Below are 20,922 nucleotides of genomic sequence, written 5' to 3'. Positions count from 1 at the left end.
GCCCTCTCCCCTGTACCTCCCCATTTACTGTGTTCCACACGCCCTCTAAAGCCCTGCGCTCTGTCCCATTTCTACCATTGCCTCGGGTCCTTTTTGACACCCCTGGCATGTTAATGGGCCAATCAGAGACACTGTCCTTGAGAATCTCACTTTGGCTCATTTTCATATCCCCCCCCCCCCCCCCCCCCCTCTCTCTCTCAGATTTATAACCTCTGCTGCTCACAGCTCCAGATGTTTTGTTCTGTTTTTTACTCTCTGTAATTGCTAATTCAATCTGGTTGTAAAGGAGCAGATGCTCTCAGGACTTGAGCATACCTGTGTGGGTTTCTCTGCTTGTACGTGTGCCTCGCCCATGTTCTGAGCAACAGGATTTACTGTATCACCCTGACTCATAAACATAAGCCTTCACAATTACACCAAGCTCGTTTCCTCCTGTTGGGGAATGAGACAACAGCAGTTTTAGCTTGCAATGTACTGCACACTATCACCTCCCATTATACATTGAATTACTGTCCTCCTTAAATCACCACGGCTGAGGTTTGCCGGTTTAGTGGGACTGACAGTTGGCTTTGGAGGTCTAAACTGTGGTTGGAGCCTCTCTCATCACACCTCTCATATTGTTTTTCTATCATCTCTCGTCCTTTTTCTCACCAGGAAAAGTGGCAATCCAGTTCAGTTTAGAGAGAAAAATAAACAGACTGGTTATCCACAGGAATGTGAATGCTACTTTAGTCCCATTAGGAACATCTGTGTATGTGGTTTGAGATCACAGCGGGTTGTCTGTGCGACTTTGAACATGTGACAAGTGGCCGCATTGTTTTAGCATATTCAATACCTACATACTGTGCCAGATATGCTCTGTGCACTTGCACAAATATCCATGTACATATTTACTACACATTCACATGAAAAGCACACACACATCAGTCCTTGCTCGCATTGCCCACACACACACACACACACACACACACACACACACACACACACACACACACACACACACACACACACACACACACACACACACACACACAAACTCGCCCCACAGTGGACCTGTCATATGTCATGGAGACAGGGGTCAGATACTGTGTGATGTGTGTGGGGGTTATATCGCTTGGGAAAAGGACTAAAGATCTTACCGGGGCTGCAAGAGGGCCAACAATAACAACCTGAAATATAACAGCAGTAAAGGAACCCGCGCTCTGACAGGAGGAAAGCTGGGCCTCATGCAACTGGCTCCACAGTTCAGAACCTCTTCTGCGGGCACAAAGATGGGCGGGTTGTTAATTCATAGCAAACAAGCAAAACAAAAAACATTTTTTCTAATGGCATTATAAAACTGAAGAAAGAAAAAAAGAGAACCAAGTGTTTAGAGAGATTGAAAGCACATGTTTGCAGAGAAAGGATAATAGCGGAGTTATAGAGTGCATTCCCATATTGTGATGATGTTCTGACCACATTTGTCATGGGAACTTCAGCCATATAAACACACAGCTTCGACCCCCAGCGGTTGCACTGACTGACACACACTCACAGTTGCACAGACATTGAACACACTCACCTCCTGTGCAATGAGCGGTCCCCAATACTAGAAAAGTCAGAGCGCCCCCTAGTGCTCTTTGAGTTATTACAACATCATGTTTATCTGGCTTACTTTTTCATCTACTTATATGCAAAGTTGTTCTCTGACAATTGACGATCAACCAAAGAGCAAGATGATGAATGGAACGTGGTTATAAAATATGAAATATCAAGGAAAGCCTGACATTTGTTTCCATATCTAAAGAGAGAATGTGAATCTACAAGATTTCTTACAGAGAATGTTTTTGCCTTTTTTCTTTCAGAAAATTGTCCAAAACAAAAACAAAGTCCAACGCTTTGACAGAACAATTTAACATAAATATTGTTTGATCACATTTGTGCAATCAAGCCTTCTGCTAGCTCTGTTTTCCCTGCATAGCAGACCACATACAGACTGACCCCTGCCTACACACACATTTATCCTATACATCAGCGTACATATTTCTGATCTTAAAGGACACAAGGGTTTTTCAATCAAAGCTTGATTGAATACTTTGCCATCCTCAGCACTCACACACCCAGAAATACACACACATTGTTGACAGAGAGTGTCTTGAGCAACATCATTTACCACTTAGGCCCCTCCCCGAGGACCGTGCCATTCTTAATGCGTGGCAGATAGGTTGATAGCTCTGGTTTCTGTCAAGAAGTGCATGTCAATCAACAGCTCGTGTCAACGTCACTGAGGCAAAGTGTTTCTGAAAGATCTTTTTACTGAGTGCCTTTCTATCCATCCTCCGCCAACCCACACACTCGCAAAAAAACACACTCACACATGCACAAACACACACACGGCCATTTCCATCTCAGCAATCACTTCTCCTGGAGTTCTCCTCTTCGGACGTGTAACAGTAATTGAGGTGGTTCCCTCGGGTGCAGTGCATTCTGGGCTGTTAAGTGCTGTTTCTTGTTGTTTTTTCCTCAAATGGGTTGTATTTTAGCTATTGTGTTGTTTCTTCCTGCTCTCTTATAGAAGTGTAAGCGGTGGGCCATATTTACACGTATCATTAGAGAATAGGGACCCTGTCAGATGTGGGGCAACTGAGGGCTTATCATGCCCACTGGAATATCAATCAATACGACAAACAGTCTTAACGCTTTTTGTATACGCCCAGTCACAGGAGATTCAAAAAAATATATTTCAAGGTGGAAGAAATTACTTCTTCTAACAATCAAATACATTTTTATTTTTTTTACTCAAATGCCAGCTGTGTCCATTCAAGATAAAGCTCAGTCAGTCAAGGGTGTTCACTTGCTCCGCTGACCTCCCTGCTCACAACATCAGGCCTGGCTTGAATACACCCTGTGACCTTTCTTCCTGTTGATGACGTTGTCCGTCCAGAAGAGGGAGTGATTGATCTGGATTGACACAAACAGCCAGTGCCCTGCCTGGCCTGTCACACAGCATCACTGGGTCATTGTAGCATGCCTGAATGCCAGATGAGGAGGGATGGAGAACACACAGGGTGGTGACCTGCTGATGAGGATGTAGGATACACTTTTGAGGTAGCTGGGGCACATTTGGATAAAAAAAAAAAAGGTTTTAGTTCGCAGTGTGAAGTGAAAGCCAAAGAATATCTGTTTAAAATATAAATTACATTAAATATCACATTAAGGATAATATAAACGTTGTCTTTTCTGCATAATATTGTCCTAACAACATGTCATTTAAATAAAGTCTACATAAAATAAACCACACCTTTTTGAAAAGGATCCCTATTTCTTTAAATACAATATACTTTAAAAAGAAATGTCCATGTTCTATTGACTGTCTTGATTGACTAACTATGTATGGCATCTTGAAACTACCTGCCAAGATATATTTGGCTTTTCTATGCCTCAATTTCTTGTTACCTTTAAACATTTACACTGAAACAAATGAGATGAAATATACTATCAGTCATACTTAACTAGATAAATGTTCAATTATCATAGAAACATGCAACCACAATAAAACCTATGCATCGAGAAATCCGTGCAAAAATAAAACAACAAGGGCTCAAATCATTCATATTATAACAATAATATTAGACTCTCGGGGTACCTTTTTAAATTATTAAAAATCGATTTTATTTCTAATCCAGAACCCATAAATCTTTAATTGGATTGTAAAAGCAGTTTAATCTCAATTTACCTCGGGCAAATGGCGTTCCCTGTTGTTTTACGTTGCAGATAGACACCAGCTGTTTGTTTATCCAATTTAAAGTTCCGGGTGTTTACAGTAGCAATGGTGGCTATTAGAAAACTACAACTCCAATGCTGCTTCACGCAAGTTGGTGACGCTACATGGGCATTTCCCGTAGTAACCTTTCCCGTCTGCCTGGTGGTGCGTTTGCGCCTCCTGTCTTGAACGAGAGGTGAAGAAGAGTTTACTTTTAGAGAGTTCAAGGGTTTGGTTCGGTGTTCGTGTGGAGTAAAGGGTTTTGTCGAGGCAGAAAGCCCATTTTCACGGAGCCAAGATGCTGAACATGTGGAAGGTTAGGGAGTTGGTTGACAAAGCGTAAGTATCGCCTCGCTATATAACGCCTGGTTTGCGTTGTTTGTACTTTTAGTTTACCTGTTTGAAAGAGACACGTACCCAAAACTCTGACGTCACGCAAACAAGTTAGCTAGCCTGTTTGCTACTAGCCAGTTAGTTAGCTGACTTTTACAAACACGGTTTGTCACGACTATGACAGTGCTCTCTTTGTCATGTTCAGTTTGCCTGGGTTTTTTGTTGGTGCAAGATAGCATTAGCACTCTTGTGAGATTACTTATGCTTGTTGTTTGTTCGCTTTCTCCGACAGCGCAAGCTAACTAGCTTAGCTGACAAGCTAGCTAATTACCAGCCTGCTGGCTATGTAGCTAGCTGACCGGGCTAGCCAGCTAAGCTAGTTTGACAGCTCCTGGAGTGGATAATAAACGGGGAATTCTTATCAAACTAAACGCTAACTCACACAATCGTATCTTAATTATCCACTGTCTGTACATATTTTTAATTACGCACTTAAGTGTAGCAAAGTGCTAAGGTTACTCTTCGGTATGATTGTTATGACACTTGTAGCTAAGTTACATTAACGTTACAGTAGTAGTTTTACAGAAAATGAAGTCCGTTTCAAAACTTTAAGTCACACCACAAGGCTGGATTACTAACCAAGTTATCACTTGTTTTAAACTCTAGGTTGTTTGGCAGGTGGAAGTAGTTAGTCAAACATCAACTCAGACTTCAATGTACATATGTCGTAATATCGCATAATACATTACGATTAAAAAAACGTATGTTCTACAACCTCTTTAATGTACAGCGGTCTTATCAAATGGGTTTGTTATATTACTGCAGATGGTAGCTGAGTTATAAAATTGCAACCTGCGACACCAAAGAACAACAAGATAAACACCAGTGCCACAAAGGGCACTTATTAATAAGTGACCAGTGATCCTGCAGGGTTTTGCAACTTGTTGGTACCCGTCCAGCTGCGAGCTTAAGTTCAAGGATTTGATTATTTCAGTTCAACTATACAAACCAGTTACCTATCATTTGCTTTTGATCAGAATTAACATAGAGTTCAGCATTCGTAATGTAAAGAAAGAGAAAAAAACATTTACCATGTGTACACTGAGTCATTGAAGCTGTACTCCTAAAGAGTTTTGCATAGTTTAATGGCAGTTAACCCCGCATGTCCAGCAGCAGTATTCTCTTACCTGGAAGTAGCTACCTGTCCCAGCACTGAATTTAGGCAATATCTTATGGAAAGTGTCTTTTGTTCGGCCTCAGAATCTGGTTTAGTTTTACCAAACGTTTGAATGTTGTCTTACACTGTTTTGCTATAGGTTATTGTGCAATATGTCCTCCCTTTGTAAGGTGTTTGACTTATGTTACAGACGCCCAAACAATGGGGTGTTCTTAAGTCTTTGCACTTGTCTCCCTGGAGTGTGTTTTCCTGGAATATGGGTAACTTTCATGAGAGACACTAAAGGGGCCGGACCAAGACGCAGAGAAAAAAAAAAAGTACAGAGATTAAAGGATGCGGGTATGCATGTGGTTTTCCTCCTGGTTTCTTTGTAAACAGGGTGATGAAATAGCTTGTGTTTTGTGACATTCAATAGGTTTTGTATTGACTCACATTTTGATTTAGTGTCACCGAGCTGTGAATTATTCACACTGATAGCATGGCGTAATGCAATGTTTCTTGTTGTATAATTTAAGCTGAGGTTTTTGCTAAGGAAGGACATGCAAGCAAAGGTTTTATCATGTTTGAAAAAGAACTGGCAATGAATGAAAGCTGCATATATTAGTTGAATTATATATCTTTTTTAATTGCGTTAATGAGTAACTGACGGCAAGTTTTTGAGAGGAAATGATAGTGTCACTGTAAGAGTGCATCACAACTTCCGTTCAAACTGGGCGATATCTACATCAGGGCCGCCACTATGAAGAGATAAGAAGTTGCATCACTACCTCATATCCTCTTGGTTTTTGCCCGTAATTCATGCAAACAGAATTCTTTGTGCAGTATCGGTAAGATGATAGAGAGACTCCAGCCAAATGAAGTTGTAACGTAGTAGCAAATTGATCAGAGAGACTCCAAAATGAAATAAAATGTGACCTAAAACCTGACATTTTCCCTAACACAGATGAAATCAGCATTATCCATAAAGAGCATTGGCATTAGTATTCAGTTTGATACACGATAAGCTCTGTATGTCGGTCTCGGATCTCTGTCCTTCATAAAGTCACTGTAACCCCTGATCCAACATGAATGAAGAAGCACCTAGCATTGAAACTTCGCTGTTGATGGCAGCCTGTTGCAGCAGCTCCCTGTGTTCCAAAATTTCCCAGTGTGGGATTAATAAAGTCATTCTTATCATATCTTATGGTAATTTAACTCATGGTCAAATAATGTTGTTGGCATACACTTCATTTAAACGAAAGAGAGCATGTTGTCATCTAGAGTTGTAACCAAACCCTGCAGCTTGTAGTAGTAATGCATCCTTTCTCCACAACCACAGAGAGGGTTTATCTCCAACCATCAATTCAATGCTGCTGTTTCAGGCCCTGTACATTTTATTGCTGATGTGGCAGTAGTGAGGGAGGACTAAGGAGGGTTCAAATGTTTCTCCTCACTTTGTTATGGATAAAGCTGACTCTTTAGGAATGAGATGCCTTTCTTTTAACAAGTATATCTCTCGAGTACTGTAAGAAACCTTTCCCATTCAAGGTAGTAGACAGAAAATCAAAATACACCCAGGCCACCTTTCTTCAAAAATGTCATAAATCTCTTGTTTTAACAAATCATTCATTTGGATTCAAGTCTTTCCTATAACCATGTCCAAGCAAAGCTAGATACAAGTGTTAAAGTAAACTGACAATAATGCACCAGCAATGGTCCAAATGTTCTCTGCCTGGAAAATCTTTTGTTCTTTACCTTTTTATGACATGGACATTTAATAGACATCCGTTTTTCTCATGCAATAAATGGTGGTTTTGAACATTTATTAGTGCATATTGTAGACCTACTAACAGCCGCTTACATTTATGTCGTCTGACTGAGTACAAAGGCTAATTATAAGTTTGCCTACGTTTTTGCTAATGATTCTAAATATGTTAACAGACTACCCAACCTCTGGAAAACAAGCCCTGAGGTTGTTAGAAAAGTCTGTAGTGTCGGTGTGTTCCCCCTTTTTCTTAGTATGTCTACCCGAGCTCACCCACAGAGAACTGCCCTGTTTCACAGGGCCATCTGAGGTCTCATGTATGTGTTTATATTGGACACAGGTTTGCATTTGCTTGCTTATTCCCCTATTTTAGTTTTTTACGGGTCGTTGGATTCAGAGCACACCCACAAGCACTCCCTATTGTCCCATTTCTTTTAGCCTCTGAAAGGAAAAGTGTACGGGCGTGGCTGTAAAAAGAGCTGTCATCTAATATCATCCATGTTGATGGTTTTCCATGGAGGCCATATATTTTGAACTAAAATGATAAATGCCATATATAATGCTTCATACAGGCATGATGAATGGAGTGACTTTTGTTTGTTTTTTATCCTACTGTATAGAACCAATGTGGTGATGAACTACTCGGAGGTGGAGTCCAAAGTCAGAGAGGCCACCAACGACGACCCCTGGGGACCCTCAGGACAGCTGATGAGTGAAATCTCCAGGTAAGGACAACATGTAGTGTTGCACCATGGGTCCCGCTGAATAGCACCAAGGTTATTTGCACATAAAATCAAACTGTAGAAAGATTATTTTCAAGCCCTTGTTTTACGGAGTGAACTTTTGCAGGAACATTTTACAGGAAATTCACCTCCATTTTGACTTTAGGAACCTATTTTGAGCTTTGGTTTTTTGAGCCCTGTCCACAAAATCCCCTGTTTCCAGGGAAGTATTTTTCTTCCAGAAAGAACCTGCTGTTCCGCTGTCGGCTGTACTGAACACAGGCCATAGTATAGCATTCATTAAAGCTGATGAGACCAGTTAGAATGTTCTGTTCTTGACTAATAAATGCTAATGATGTAGCTGACTACAGACAGGGTAAAACTAAATACTAAACCATATTGTTGCGATTTTGGTTGCACACTTATACTTGAAAAAACAACCAGACAAAACACAGAGAAGATCCTCACTTTATTTTTGCAGTCTCAATTTCCCGCCTTGGCATGTCAGTTTTCCTTCAGTCATTGAAACATTAAAGGTGTAGCGAATTACAACACAACAGTGACCTGAACCTTCTCTAAATCTACACTGCCTTGTCTGGTTTTATGCAAAATGATATGTTAATAGTTGCTATTTTTACATCTTATATTCTGTGGACTACTCTTACATACAGATAGGAAACGGGTGATCCTTCAATACTTTGGAGATTAAAACTGTCACTTAAAGTATGATTGTGTTCCTCTGTCTCTTCCTCTGTGAATGTTTGTGTATCTAGAGCCACCTTCATGTATGAGCAGTTCCCAGAGGTGATGAACATGCTGTGGGCCCGCATGCTGAGGGATAACAAGAAGAACTGGCGGAGAGTCTACAAGGTCTGCCTGAACACTGTTGCGACATCGCACAAACACACATGCCTAATTATCACACAACACTTTGAATGCCTTAAAGCACCAAAATGAGTTATTCCAAACCGGACCCGCTTGAAATCTTTTAAAAAGAACCTTCTGTTAACATAACTTTAACTGAATAAAATCACACCCATAACCGACCCCAGGTTAACTCTTTGTTTGTGTCTGTTCTTCAGTCGCTGCTACTGCTGGCCCATCTAATCAGAAATGGGTCAGAGAGGGTTGTTACCAGCACCAGAGAACATCTGTACGACCTGAGGTCATTAGAAAGTTACCACTTTGTAGGTAAGGCAACATTCTGGTCTTTTCATCACTGTATCTTTTCTCTTCTTTAAACCTTTGTTTTCTTTACATGTTGGAGGATAATTACCTAAGAACTTGCTCAACAAAAACAAAAAACAAATTTGGCTCTGAGTATGCAGGCACTCTTTACACCTCAGCATTTGAGTGTTTGTTAACAATAGCTTCAGTGTGAGCTGTAATGAATGGACAGGGGCCCTAAGCACCGCTTAGTCCACAAACCCTTAAACCACACACAAACACACACATACACTTCCATAAAGCTGCTTTTGCTCTTCCCAACCATGTGTTTATTTGAGGGGAAGTTTACAAAACAAAAGAAATAAAGACAAATATTTATATTTATTCCATATGTGGATGGTAAAGTTAACTGAGAGACTGAATCCGTCTCTGGATTTAAATAATGCCTCTGATGGCTGATCCATTAATTATAGTGTCTGTGCTTTTCTCCTTCTCTACCCCTGTGTTTCTAGATGAAAATGGGAAGGATCAAGGTGTGAATGTGCGTCAGAAGGTGAAGGAGACAATAGATTTTGTCCAGGATGATGAGAGGCTTAGGGAAGAACGGAAAAAATCGAAGAAGAACAAAGACAAATACATCGGGGTTTCCTCAGACAGTATGGGATACCGAAGCTACAGCAGTAAGTCCTCTGAGTTATATAAACCGTCAAATAATGTCCAAAAACGTTTGGATTTGATTGTATTCATGTCCTCTTCTTCCTTCTTTTATCTCCTTTCCCACCTACTTTTATTCCTTCTCCACAGCGGGGGACAAGTACGACTCCAGCGACAGCCGGGGGAAGTGGGACGACGACTGGGAGAGGAATAAAGGGCAGTTCCCCTTCAGCGAGAAACTGGGGGAGATCAGCGACAAAATCGGCAGCACCATCGATGACACCATTAGCAGATTTAGGAAAAAGGACATGGACGACGATGGATTCAGGTATCATTTACCATAGACCTGCAAAACATTTTTTTAAATAACTGATTGGACCTTGAACAAAAGAGAGGAAACCCCTTCCCTAACCCCCGAAACATTCTAATTCTTTTTCAGCGACAACGAGGAGGACCGTGCCCGCTCGTCTCAAAACGGCCAGTCGGGAAAAGAATTCAAAGATGAAGAGGAGACCGTAACCACCAAGAGTGTTTCCATAGTCCAAGCAACAGAGACTACAGCAACTAGGAAGAGAGGGGTCCCGTCTAAGAAAGTAGACCTGGGGGCTGCAGCCCATTACGTAGGAGATAACAGCCCAGTCACCACCACCAAACAGGTAACATGTTAGCATATCGGATAAAACTTCATTGAGAATATTTATTCTTGTCATGGTTTCTATTTAACTTTATTGAACTGTGAAATGACAATAATGGAATTGAATTTTTTGTATTCTTTATTGCAGGCCCAGCCAGCAGCCCCCCAGCCCGCCAGCAGCAACCTAGCAGACCTCTTCATGGTGGACACAACAGCGAGCCGGCCTGCTGCTGCCACAGGTATTATGTCATTACTTCAGATAACATTTTTGATAAATCTTGTTGCTATGCCGAAACCACAGTAAAGCAACTGATCCCAGACACGTTTAGCATATTGAGCACCTTAGGGAAACGACTAGAAAGGAAAGACCTCGCCTGCTACATCTTTTGTATTTTGGCAAACAAGCTAGACACCAGTAAACCCAGGCATGACCTTCTCGCTCAGAGTTTCTGCGCTGTGCAGAGCGAGCGTCCACAGCGGCTGCAGTGACGGTGCCCAGCTGCTGAGGCTAGCCTCAGTTTTTGGGGACAGCAGTGGGAGGGAGTGGATGTATAGGAGATAAGTGCACCAGATGTTTTCGGAGCAGTCCCCGGTGAACGGAGAGGGCGGGAGCGCTGAACAGATGTTTGCTCCTCTCCACCTATCCACTGCTGCCCCCACCCCTCCCCTCCCTCCTACACTTCTGACTCTGAAGGAATGCTAACTATGGTGGAATGACACCTGGAGCTCTCTTGTTTAAAATTGATGTGTTTATGTCTACTTCTCAACCCAGACCTGATGGGTGGATTCGCTGACTTCGCCGCACCGGCTGCCTCTGGTTGGTTTTTTCTCTTTTTTTTTGTTGTTTGTTAGTGTGTGCATGTGTTTGCTGTGCTGTCGCAGCCATACTGCTAGAATATTCAGAGAGATGCTGTGAGGAAGCCCTGGCCATATGGAGCCTGCTACCTGCTCTGCATAACAAGAACAGACACACATCAACTCCTGTTATGGATGACAAGGAGACAGGGACAGAGGAGGAAGATGGAGGGGGTGGAGGGAGCTGGGAGAGATCGAGAGGAGGGGTGGAGAAAACAAGGGCCAGTTCAATTAAAATTTAAAAGGTGGCACCAGTGGTCACGTGAGAATGACCTGAAAACAGCCAGACTCTCTGAAGACTCAACTGTTTGTTCTTAACTGCCATGACGGGTTTAAATGAGCTTGAGTCGGCAGCACATTGCAGTTATTTACAAAGCTCACAATACCAGCATCGTAACACAACCGTCTTATATTCCTCCTCCTTCTTTTAGCTGCAGCCCCTTCCTCCAGCAGCAATGGAGAATTTGGAGAGTGGAACGCTTTCCCCGGAGGTCAGATGCCAGCCTCTGCTCAGACAGTGGACACCAGCCAAAATGACCTTTTTGGAGCCATGACAGCTCCTGCAGCCGCCCCAGCCCTGGCTGCAAGCTCGGGCCCTGCCTCGGCAGACCTGTTCGACCTGATGGGGCCGACTCAGTCCCTCACCTCCTCCCAGAGCCTCAACTTCAGCATGAGCTCCTCGCAGAGCATGAGCACCACGGTGCTGCCCCAGTCTATGTCACAGGTATGCATGACCGCACTCATACAACCCACGCATCCTTTTCTAAATCATTTATTAATATACATATCATTACAAGACTCATGATGGGGAGCTTAAATTATACAGGTGGAGACAAAATATCCTCAGGAAAATAAAAATACAGTTTATGACTTCAGATTTCATCAATACCAAGCTAGACAGATACATTTGATGTGTTTGTAAATACTTTAGACTGTATTTGAAAAAGGCAGCATATAGTTTTAATAACACACAGCAGTGTCTTATTGTTGATATCAGTGTACTAAACGGAATGACTCAGGTACTAGATAAACCTGTTCACCTCAATTTGAGCCAACAATCCAAAGCCAACTTTAACTAGCACAGTTTACATTTTAAGTTTTAAAATCACAGAGCTGTAGTGTTTTTAGCTAACCCCAGGCTTGTTGATTTGGCCTTGAAATATAAGTTATATTCTGACATTTATATGTACTCACAAATAACCTTTAAACCATTTTATGCTTCTGTTTGAAGCGGGAAATAAATGAAAGTCAAACAAGGGGAGACGCAACTCACTTTAAATAGTGTTCCAGTAAAGTCTTCGCACATTGACTCCCAGCTTTCAGTTTCCCCATAGACCAAAGGAGTCGGTATGCCTGTGTGATAAAGACATACCTCGTGTGATTGAGAGATGGAGGACTGGCATGATGGTGGAGGGTTAGCATGCAGCCTCACCAGATGCTCCTCTCCCCCAGAGACCGCCCACTAACCACCCACTCCTCCTGTTTCTGACACACAGAATGAGAAGAATCAGGTTTGAGTTACAAAAACATTAAAAACCCAACAAAAGCCTGTGGATGTCGACTGTATTCCATGTTAAAAGGTTGTTGACCTAAAAAAAAAAACCTGTGTCTTTGTTTCTCCGTGTTTTAATGAGCTCAGAAACAGACAGCAGCAGATCTCTTTGACAGTATGGAGGTTAAGTGGGGGTTTAAAGGCCTTGAATTATGAGAAGGAACTGTATCTCTTCATGAAGTATTTCAGAGTTGGAGCTTTGATGTGTCTTATTGCTGTATATCTCTGAGATTTCAGCTTGGATTAGCTCTTTCTCTGACTCTGCTTGTGTGGGTCTTTGTCTTTGCAACCCCTACAGAGCATGGGAGGTCCTCTTCAACCGCAGTCTTTCCAGCCAATGCAGCAGGGAGGGGCCTCTCCAGGAGCCAAAGCAGCCCTCCCTTCCACCTGGTCGGACTCCTCCATTAACATCAGCCTGGACTTCCTGGGTCCGGGCATGCAGCCCCCCAAGCAAAGCCAGCCCACCCTCAACACCCTCCAACACGGTGAGGCCAAAAAGAGATCTGGCATGAACGGTGACTGTAGCCAATCCAAAAGGGCTATGGGGAAAATGCTAAATATTAGTATGGCAGTGTTTTTGAATTAAGGAGTTAAATAGATTTAAATGTCTATAATATTGGATCCAACAGTATGGTAGACCTCATACCAGGCTTTGAAGAAAAAGCATATTGCACATTCTACTGGTCACTCAATGTTGTTCAGCTCATTCCGAATTGTATGTGTGAGGCTTTAGAATTGTAAACACAATTCTAAAGCCTCACACAAGAGTGGTACCAGCACCAAACAATAGGGAATATTTAATGTAAACTTAATCCCTGACTAATTTGAATTTAAGGTTCATTTTCTTGTTATAAAGCCACGGTGGCAGGCGACCTGAATTGGTTTCCTGCCACAGCCAAACACGAGCGAGCCCGAGCTACACATGCTAATGCTGCTTGCTAACTAAGTCATGGACTGAGGTTATGAGACCAACATGAGTGCGCATAGGGGTTTGTGGTCGTTGACTTAAAAAAATAAATCAGTCAGCCCTTAAGTGGCAGTGTTCCCCCTGTTTAATGACATTTAGGTTGAATGCATTAACTCGGCCCAGTGCGAGCTGATGGGGAAAGCTAGCAATGGCCTTAGCAAAGTTAGCAGAAGGATACACATGTGACAACGTCCGGTTACCTAAATAAGGTTCTAGAAAGCGTATACAAAATACATTCATGGAAATACTATAAATGAGGACATCTCTGACTACCGTAATTTCCGGACTATTAAGCGCACCTGAATATAAGCCGCACCCACTGAATAAAAAAAATATGTATTTTGTACATAAATAAGGCGCACATGTCTATAAGCCGCAGGTGCCTACCGGTACATTGAACAAGGTATATCATACTCTCAATTCCCATTTAAGATGGTTGACAAATCCTTTTGATACTTGGATGTGGTCACGAGTAGATCTATCCAAGACTTGTTTGAATTGAACTTTAAACCTGTATTTGAGCGTACAGTAATGATTTTGGTCAGTTAATAGGCTTTAACGAAACATGGCTTGTAACAAAAATGTAAAAAAATAGCAGTAAACAGTAGCCTACCAAGAAAGTCATTGGTCACTATCTTCCTCCTCCTGTGCACTGAAACCACTGAAGTCATCTCCTTCGGTGTCGGAGTTGAATAGCCTCAGAATTGCTTCATCCAATGTTGGATCGTCTTCATTGTCGCTCTCGTCACTTTCATTCGGAGGCAAATTCCCCGCTGAGCTCATGCTGCCCTCTTCAACACGCAGCAGTCCAGCCTTTCGAAACCCGTTGATGATAGTGGATTTTTTGATAATGCTCCACGCTGTCAGGACCCACTGGCAGACTTGACCATAAGTAGCTCTTCGCATGCGGCCCGTTTTAGTGAAGGATTTCTCCCCACTTGTCATCCAAGCCTCCCACTGAACACGGAGCGCCACCTTAAATGCACGATTTATACTGATGTCGAGTGGCTGCAAATACTTTGTTGTGCCCCCAGGAATCACAGCTGGAATTGAGTTTGTCCTCTTGATGGCTTCTTTCACAGAATCTGTTATGTGGGCCCTCATGCTTTCCAACACGAGGAAAGCCTTGTTCTTGTGAAAGAATCCTCCCGGTCGCTTGCCGTAACACTCCGTATGCCATTTCATGCATTAGGCCTTCCGTCATCCATCCTTTCTTGTTGACTTTCACAACAATTCCTCTCGAGAATTTTTCTTTTGGCATCATCATGCGTTTAAAAATCAACATCGGTGGAAGCTTTTCTCCCGATGCCGTGCAGCTCAGAACACAGGTGAAGTGAGTTTTTTCATGCCCAGTTGTTTTCAGCGTGACTGATGATTCGCCTTTCCTGTTGACAGTCCGAGTGAGAGGCAGGTCAAACGTCAGAGGAACCTCATCCATATTTATGATGTCGTGCGGGCCGATGGAATGCTCCGCTATCTTTGCATCAGTGAATTTGCGGAAGTTTGAAACTTTTTCCTCGTAGTCGGGAGGGAGCTGCTGACACAGACTCGTTTGTACCCTGATGGACAGGCCTTAAAGTCTCATAAATCTTAGACACCACGATGGTCCACCTCTAAAATCCTCAAACTTCATTGCGTTTGCAATTGTTTTGGCTTTCAGTCGGATCTGCACAGTGGAAACAACTCGGCCGTCTGCTCTCTGTGTGTTGATCCAGTCTTCAAGCTCATTTTCTAGTTCGGGCCATCTGCTTTTCTTCCCTCTGAAAGCTTTTGTTGTCTTTTTGCACTGAGTTAGTTCCTCACGCTGCTGTTTCCAATGTCTTATCATTGACTCATTAAGGCCAAGCTCCCGTGCAGCAGCTCTATTTCCTTTTCCAACTGCCAGATCGATCGCCTTCAACTTGAAAGCTGCATCATATGCATTTCTCCGTGCCTTTGCCATGATGAGGGTGACAAAATGACACCGTAATCAGAACGATGGGAAGTTTGAGCACGCTCGATTTACGTGACATTATGTGACGGTGCTCAGTTTTTTGTCTTTTTTTTTTCAAAATCCCATTTTGACGGCATGAAGCTTGTGAAAGCGGGAAAAATCCATAAATTAGCCGCGTCATTGTATAAGCCGCGAGGTTCAAAGCGTGGGAAAAAAGTAGCGGCTTATAGTCCGGAAATTACGGTACATACAGTGGGGCAAAAAAGTATTTAGTCAGCCACCAATTGTGCAAGTTCTCCCATTTAAAAAGATGAGAGAGGCCTGTAATTTTTATCATAGGTATACCTCAACTATGAGAGATAAAATTAGGGAAAAAAAATCCAGAAAATCACATTGTCTGATTTTTAAATAATTTATTTTCTAATTAGTGTGGAAAATAAGTATTTGGTCAATAACAAAAGTTCATCTCAATACTTTGTTATATACCCTTTGTTGGCAATGACAGAGGTCCAACGTTTTCTGTAAGTCTTCACAAGGTTTTCACACTGTTGCTGGTATTTTGGCCCATTCCTCCATGCAGATCTCCTCTAAAGCAGTGATGTTTTGGGGCTGTCGCTGGGCAACACGGACTTTCAACTCCCTCCAAAGATTTTCTATGGGGTTGAGATCTGGAGACTGGCTAGGCCACTCCAGGACCTTGAAATGCTTCTTACGAAGCCACTTCTTCGTTGCCCTGGCGGTGTGTTTGGGATCATTGTCATGCTGAAAGACCCAGCCACGCTTCATCTTCAGTGCCCTTGCTGATGGAAGGAGGTTTTCACTCAAAATCTCACGATACATGGCCCCATTCATTCTTTCCTTTACACGGATCAGTCGTCCTGGTCCCTTTGCAGAAAAACAGCCCCAAAGCATGATGTTTCCACCCCCATGCTTCACAGTAGGTATGGTGTTCTTTGGATGCAACTCTGCATTCTTTCTCCTCCAAACACGACGAGTTGAGTTTTTACCAAAAAGTTCGATTTTGGTTTCATCTGACCATATGACATTCTCCCAATCCTCTTCTGGATCATCCAAAGGCCCTCTAGCAAACTTCAGACGGGCCTGGACATGTACTGGCTTAAGCAGGGGGACACGTCTGGAACTGCAGGATTTAAGTCCCTGGCGGTGCATAGTGTGTTACTGATGGTAGCCTCTGTTACTTTGGTCCCAGCTCTCTGCAGGTCATTCACTAGGTCCCCCCGTGTGGTTCTGGGATTGTTGCTCACCGTTCCTGTGATCATTTTGACCCCACGGGGTGAGATCTTGTGTGGAGCCCCAGATCGAGGGAGATTAGCAGTGGTCTTGTATGTCTTCCATTTTCTAATAATTGCTCCCACAGTTGATTTCTTCCCACCAAGCTGCTTACCTATTGCAGATTCAGTTTTCCCAGCCTGGCGCAGGTCTACAATTTTGTCTCTGGTCTCCTTTGACAGCTCTTTGGTCTTGGCCATAGTGGAGTTTGGAGTATGACTGTTTGAGGTTGTGGACAGGTGTCTTTTATACTGATAACGAGTTCAAAAAGGTGCCATTAATACAGGTAACGAGTGAAGGACAGAGGAGCCACTTAAAGAAGAAGTTACAGGTCTGTGAGAGCCAGAAATCTTGCTTGTTTGTAGGTGACCAAATACTTATTTTACCGAGGAATTTACCAATTAATTCATTAAAAATCCTACAATGTGATTTCCTGGATTTATTTTTCTCATTTTGTCTCTCATAGTTGAAGTGTACCTATGATAAAATTACAGGCCTCTCTCATCTTTTTAAATGGGAGAACTTGCACAATTGGTCGCTGACTAAATACTTTTTTGCCCCACTGTACGTGCTGAAAATGTTTTCATGTATGATTTTAGAGTCATCTAAAGCAGCCAGACTGTCCTATAAATCCCCCTCATGCATTTGTTCTGTCATTTCCAGGCAACCCGGTACCCACCAGCATGCTCTCCCAGGGATTTTCCACCATGAACCTTGGACCTGCAGCAGTCAAACCACCTGTGAATCCCATGATGCACCCTGGTGCTGGCATGGGCATGGGGATGGGCATGGCGATGTCCCCCAACCAGGGCATGATGGGGATGGGCATGAACATGGGGATGCCACAGGCGGGTATGGCCATGGGGATGCCCAGTGCTATGGGGATGAACCCTGCGATGGTCCAACAGCCCAAACTCGATGCCTTCGCTGACTTTGGCAACTTTGGAAAGTGATAGAGCCGGAGAGCAAAGATTACCTGGTGGAGTGTTGTTGATCTCTCTCTCTCTTTCTCTCTCCGTCCATTGGTGAAGGATTGTCACGAGCTGCAAACAAAGAGTACTTGAATAATGTCAACTATCACAAAACAACACCCTGCAATCTTTTCTTTCTTTTTTTAAGACATGCTGTGTAGTGGATCTAAATGGATTTGTTTTTGAACCAATGATCAGTCTGGTCTTGGGTGACTGCTTCGTTGGTTATGAGAAGGAAGAATGTGCCGCCAAGAGAATGTCGGGGGGGGGGGGGGGGGGGGGGGTCTGCTTTATAACCTCAATCAAGTGAAATCATCAATAGCAAAAAATATCAGTAGCTGCGTAATTATACTGAGATGCATTCTCAGTCATTTTACTGATTTAAGTTTGAATAACATGATCAGATATTTTAACTTTTTCTAATGTACATTTAAGAATGTCAAGTTACCTCTTTGCTTCTTTTTCCATTGCTCTTCCTCTTTTGACCTGTAAATAGAAAATCTGGAGCCCTTACAAATAAGTTATGAAGTTCCGATATGAGAGGCAGCGCTGTGTGAGGAATGGTATCATACCGACCAAATCTGATATGAATCCAGACCCACAACAGAGCACATCGACACCTTCTACATGTACATACCACACTCCAGACATGCTACAGTTAATGAACGAGTGTTTGGAGTGAAGATTGATTCATTTAAGGAGTTATCAGACCATCATTTGTGGCCTTTCTTATTGCTATATGAATATATATATTTTACTTATGGAGAATATAATCAGTTTGCATCCAAATAAGATAATCAGTAGGTAGGAAGAGCCTCGTACAAGGGTCGCGGGTTCATTACAGCACAGAGAGCCTGAGAGACCTTTTGCCTTTCCTCTTCAGTTAACCTCTTTAAGGAAACGATGCGACTGCACAGAACTGAGCGCCTGCTTCTGCCCATGCCTCAAGCCAAGAGGGCTGTCTGTACAGGTTTCAGATGCAATCCTATAATTATTTTTGTTTGTCCCTTGCACACTTTCAGGTCAGATAATACCTTCAGAGCGCAAAAAAACATTGTGTTGAGACTGTTATGTCATTGTAAACGTCCACCAGTGCAGTTGGGTAAATGCTGCCCTCTCACCTTCCGTCATTTGTAATGTTACTTAATTAAAGTCTGTCATAACCATCATCAGGTATCAAGATTGTGAGAGGAAGCACCTATTAGGACACAGTTTGATATGCCGGTTCCATGCCTGTGTTAACGCATAATTAAATGATCTGTTAGTCATACAAAACAGTGCTCTTCAGTGGTTCAAGTGCCTGCCGGTGGTTGCCTCCTGACCCTTGTAATGAGTGATAAGTAAATCTTGGCTGCCTGACATTTTGGGCATGTCGACGATTAGATAAATAATTCACTGAGCAGAGGTGAAGGCGGTGGATCGTGCTGGCCCGAGAGCATCTCCCTGTCCCAAGGGCTCAAGAGGCAGAGCACACTAACACATAGTAGCCTTGCATCGGAGTCTGAAACATTAAAAAAAAATGACCAAAATCTGTTTGCTGTTTTTTCTAAAAGTAGAGGTTGTTTTATTCATTTTTTTTATTTTCTACTTCAAATGTTTTTTTTGGATCTTCTCTAAAATGGGATTGTTACTGAAACACTAGCATATGCAAATGTAAGAAAAGAAAATCCTTTGAGAAAATGAATTTTTGCATTATTCCCATTTTGATTTACACATCGATTCTTTATCTACAACATTAAACAGTTGATTGAAATGTGTTAATGGCGTGTGTTATTTGGTGTGCTGTGTCATTAGCCTCATTCAAAAGAGCTTGAAGCAGCAGATGTGAAATCACTGCGCTTCACTTTGAAATTACATTTAGTTAATGCTAGTTTGTTAACCTCATTGATTGAGGTAATCACGGAAAGTCTTTGATAAATATGCACATTTACAAATTAATAGGGCAAAGAAGAATAAACTGAAGGGAACAAAGAACGTTCAATAATGCAAATCAGCTAAAATATGTAGTATGCTGGATACAAAATCCATAGGTTGTAACAAACGAGAACAAATAATGCTTCTAAGACTTAAAAGGGCCCTATTGTGCTCATTTTCAGGTTCATATTCGTATTTCTTGCCTCTGCTGTCACATGTTAACATGCTTAATGTTCAAAAGCTCTTTATTTTCTCATACTGCCTCTTTTCACCCTCCGTCTGAAACCACAGCCCAGTCTGCTCTGATTGGTCAGCTGGCCATGTCTGTTGTGTTGTTAACCGCTTAGAGATGTCCTGCCCCCTTATCACGTACAATGTGTTGGAGCGTCAGCCAATAGATGCGTGAGTGTTAGTGATGTCACTATGTTATGGAAGTAGACAAAGGAGTCCAAACGAGAAGTGTGTAGGAGGGATTTTAGCCTTTGCAGACCATTTACATGCACAAAAACCTATATAACACACTACAGGAAGGGGTAAACCCTCCAAAATCATACGGTAATAGGGTCCCTTTAATCTGCAGAGTAAAGAAGGTGATTATCTTTGTGTTTGAAGGCAACACATCTCAAAATCTCAACCCTTATATTTAATAAAGGCTGTTGGTGTTGTACCTAAAGAACTAATACTTTGTGTCGTTCAATATCCAATACATAAACTGATATTTACAGTTGCCCTAATGGGATAGATGGCCTGATTACTCTGGTGATATAATACACTCAAGAGAAGATTGTGGAATCTAATTGTGGCTCATCTCTTCACCACAGTGCCCTTCTCATATTTCATCAACACACTAGTGTGACAAACATGAGTAAAACACAGCTTGCATTAAACAATTGACCCTGTTTTCAATCTCTGGAGAGGAAGACTATTAAATAGGCTACACTAATAATATATATGTATGAAAAGTAACAGCATATAGATGAAAAACAGCTCAACTACTGCTACAATTTGTCCCATTTAGGGCATAAAAATATATAGAAAGAGGGTCAATTAAACTCTGCAGTCAAATTAGAAATACTGAAATAAGGCAGACCTAGAAATAAAGCAACATGCAATCATGCGGTGCAATTCATCATCCAAAAGTAACCTCTGCCATTTAAAAATGAGAAAAAAACGCAACATCTTTACAACTTCCACAAGATGCAGTAAATTGTGCTTTTATGGGTAATGTGCCCATTAAAGAGTAAAAGCAATCTGAGACGTCAAGACA

The 20,922-nt window shown here is 42.2% G+C and overlaps 1 protein-coding gene and 1 long non-coding RNA gene across 3 annotated transcripts; one reads left to right on the top strand and one right to left on the bottom strand.

Moving 5' to 3' along the window:
* Nucleotides 1-2,431: 2,431 nt before the first annotated feature.
* On the bottom strand, nucleotides 2,432-5,488 carry LOC134859697 (uncharacterized). The gene is made up of 3 exons (XR_010165141.1): nucleotides 5,263-5,488; nucleotides 3,716-3,926; nucleotides 2,432-3,091 (listed from the first exon to the last, which is right to left on the bottom strand). It is a non-coding gene; the product is annotated as an uncharacterized LOC134859697 (long non-coding RNA).
* Nucleotides 3,876-19,494, top strand: clint1a (clathrin interactor 1a). Of its 2 annotated transcripts, XM_063876340.1 has the most exons (12): nucleotides 3,876-4,081; nucleotides 7,617-7,721; nucleotides 8,492-8,588; nucleotides 8,801-8,909; nucleotides 9,398-9,565; nucleotides 9,690-9,867; nucleotides 9,979-10,195; nucleotides 10,322-10,412; nucleotides 10,946-10,990; nucleotides 11,460-11,752; nucleotides 12,879-13,065; nucleotides 17,434-19,494. In XM_063876340.1, the coding sequence occupies exons 1-12, from the start codon at nucleotides 4,041-4,043 to the stop codon at nucleotides 17,721-17,723; spliced, it is 1,821 nt and encodes a 606-aa protein (XP_063732410.1). In that variant the 5' UTR covers nucleotides 3,876-4,040; the 3' UTR covers nucleotides 17,724-19,494. The 2 variants fall into 2 exon arrangements, with proteins under 2 accessions (XP_063732410.1, XP_063732411.1); XM_063876341.1 differs by lacking the exon at nucleotides 10,946-10,990.
* Nucleotides 19,495-20,922: the final 1,428 nt, after the last annotated feature.

The sequence above is a fragment of the Eleginops maclovinus genome, chromosome 23 (assembly GCF_036324505.1).
Source record: "Eleginops maclovinus isolate JMC-PN-2008 ecotype Puerto Natales chromosome 23, JC_Emac_rtc_rv5, whole genome shotgun sequence".
Taxonomy (NCBI): Eukaryota; Metazoa; Chordata; class Actinopteri; order Perciformes; family Eleginopidae; genus Eleginops; species Eleginops maclovinus.
The sequence above is the reverse complement of the archived record's forward strand: the minus strand, read 5'-3'. Positions and strand labels throughout refer to the sequence as shown.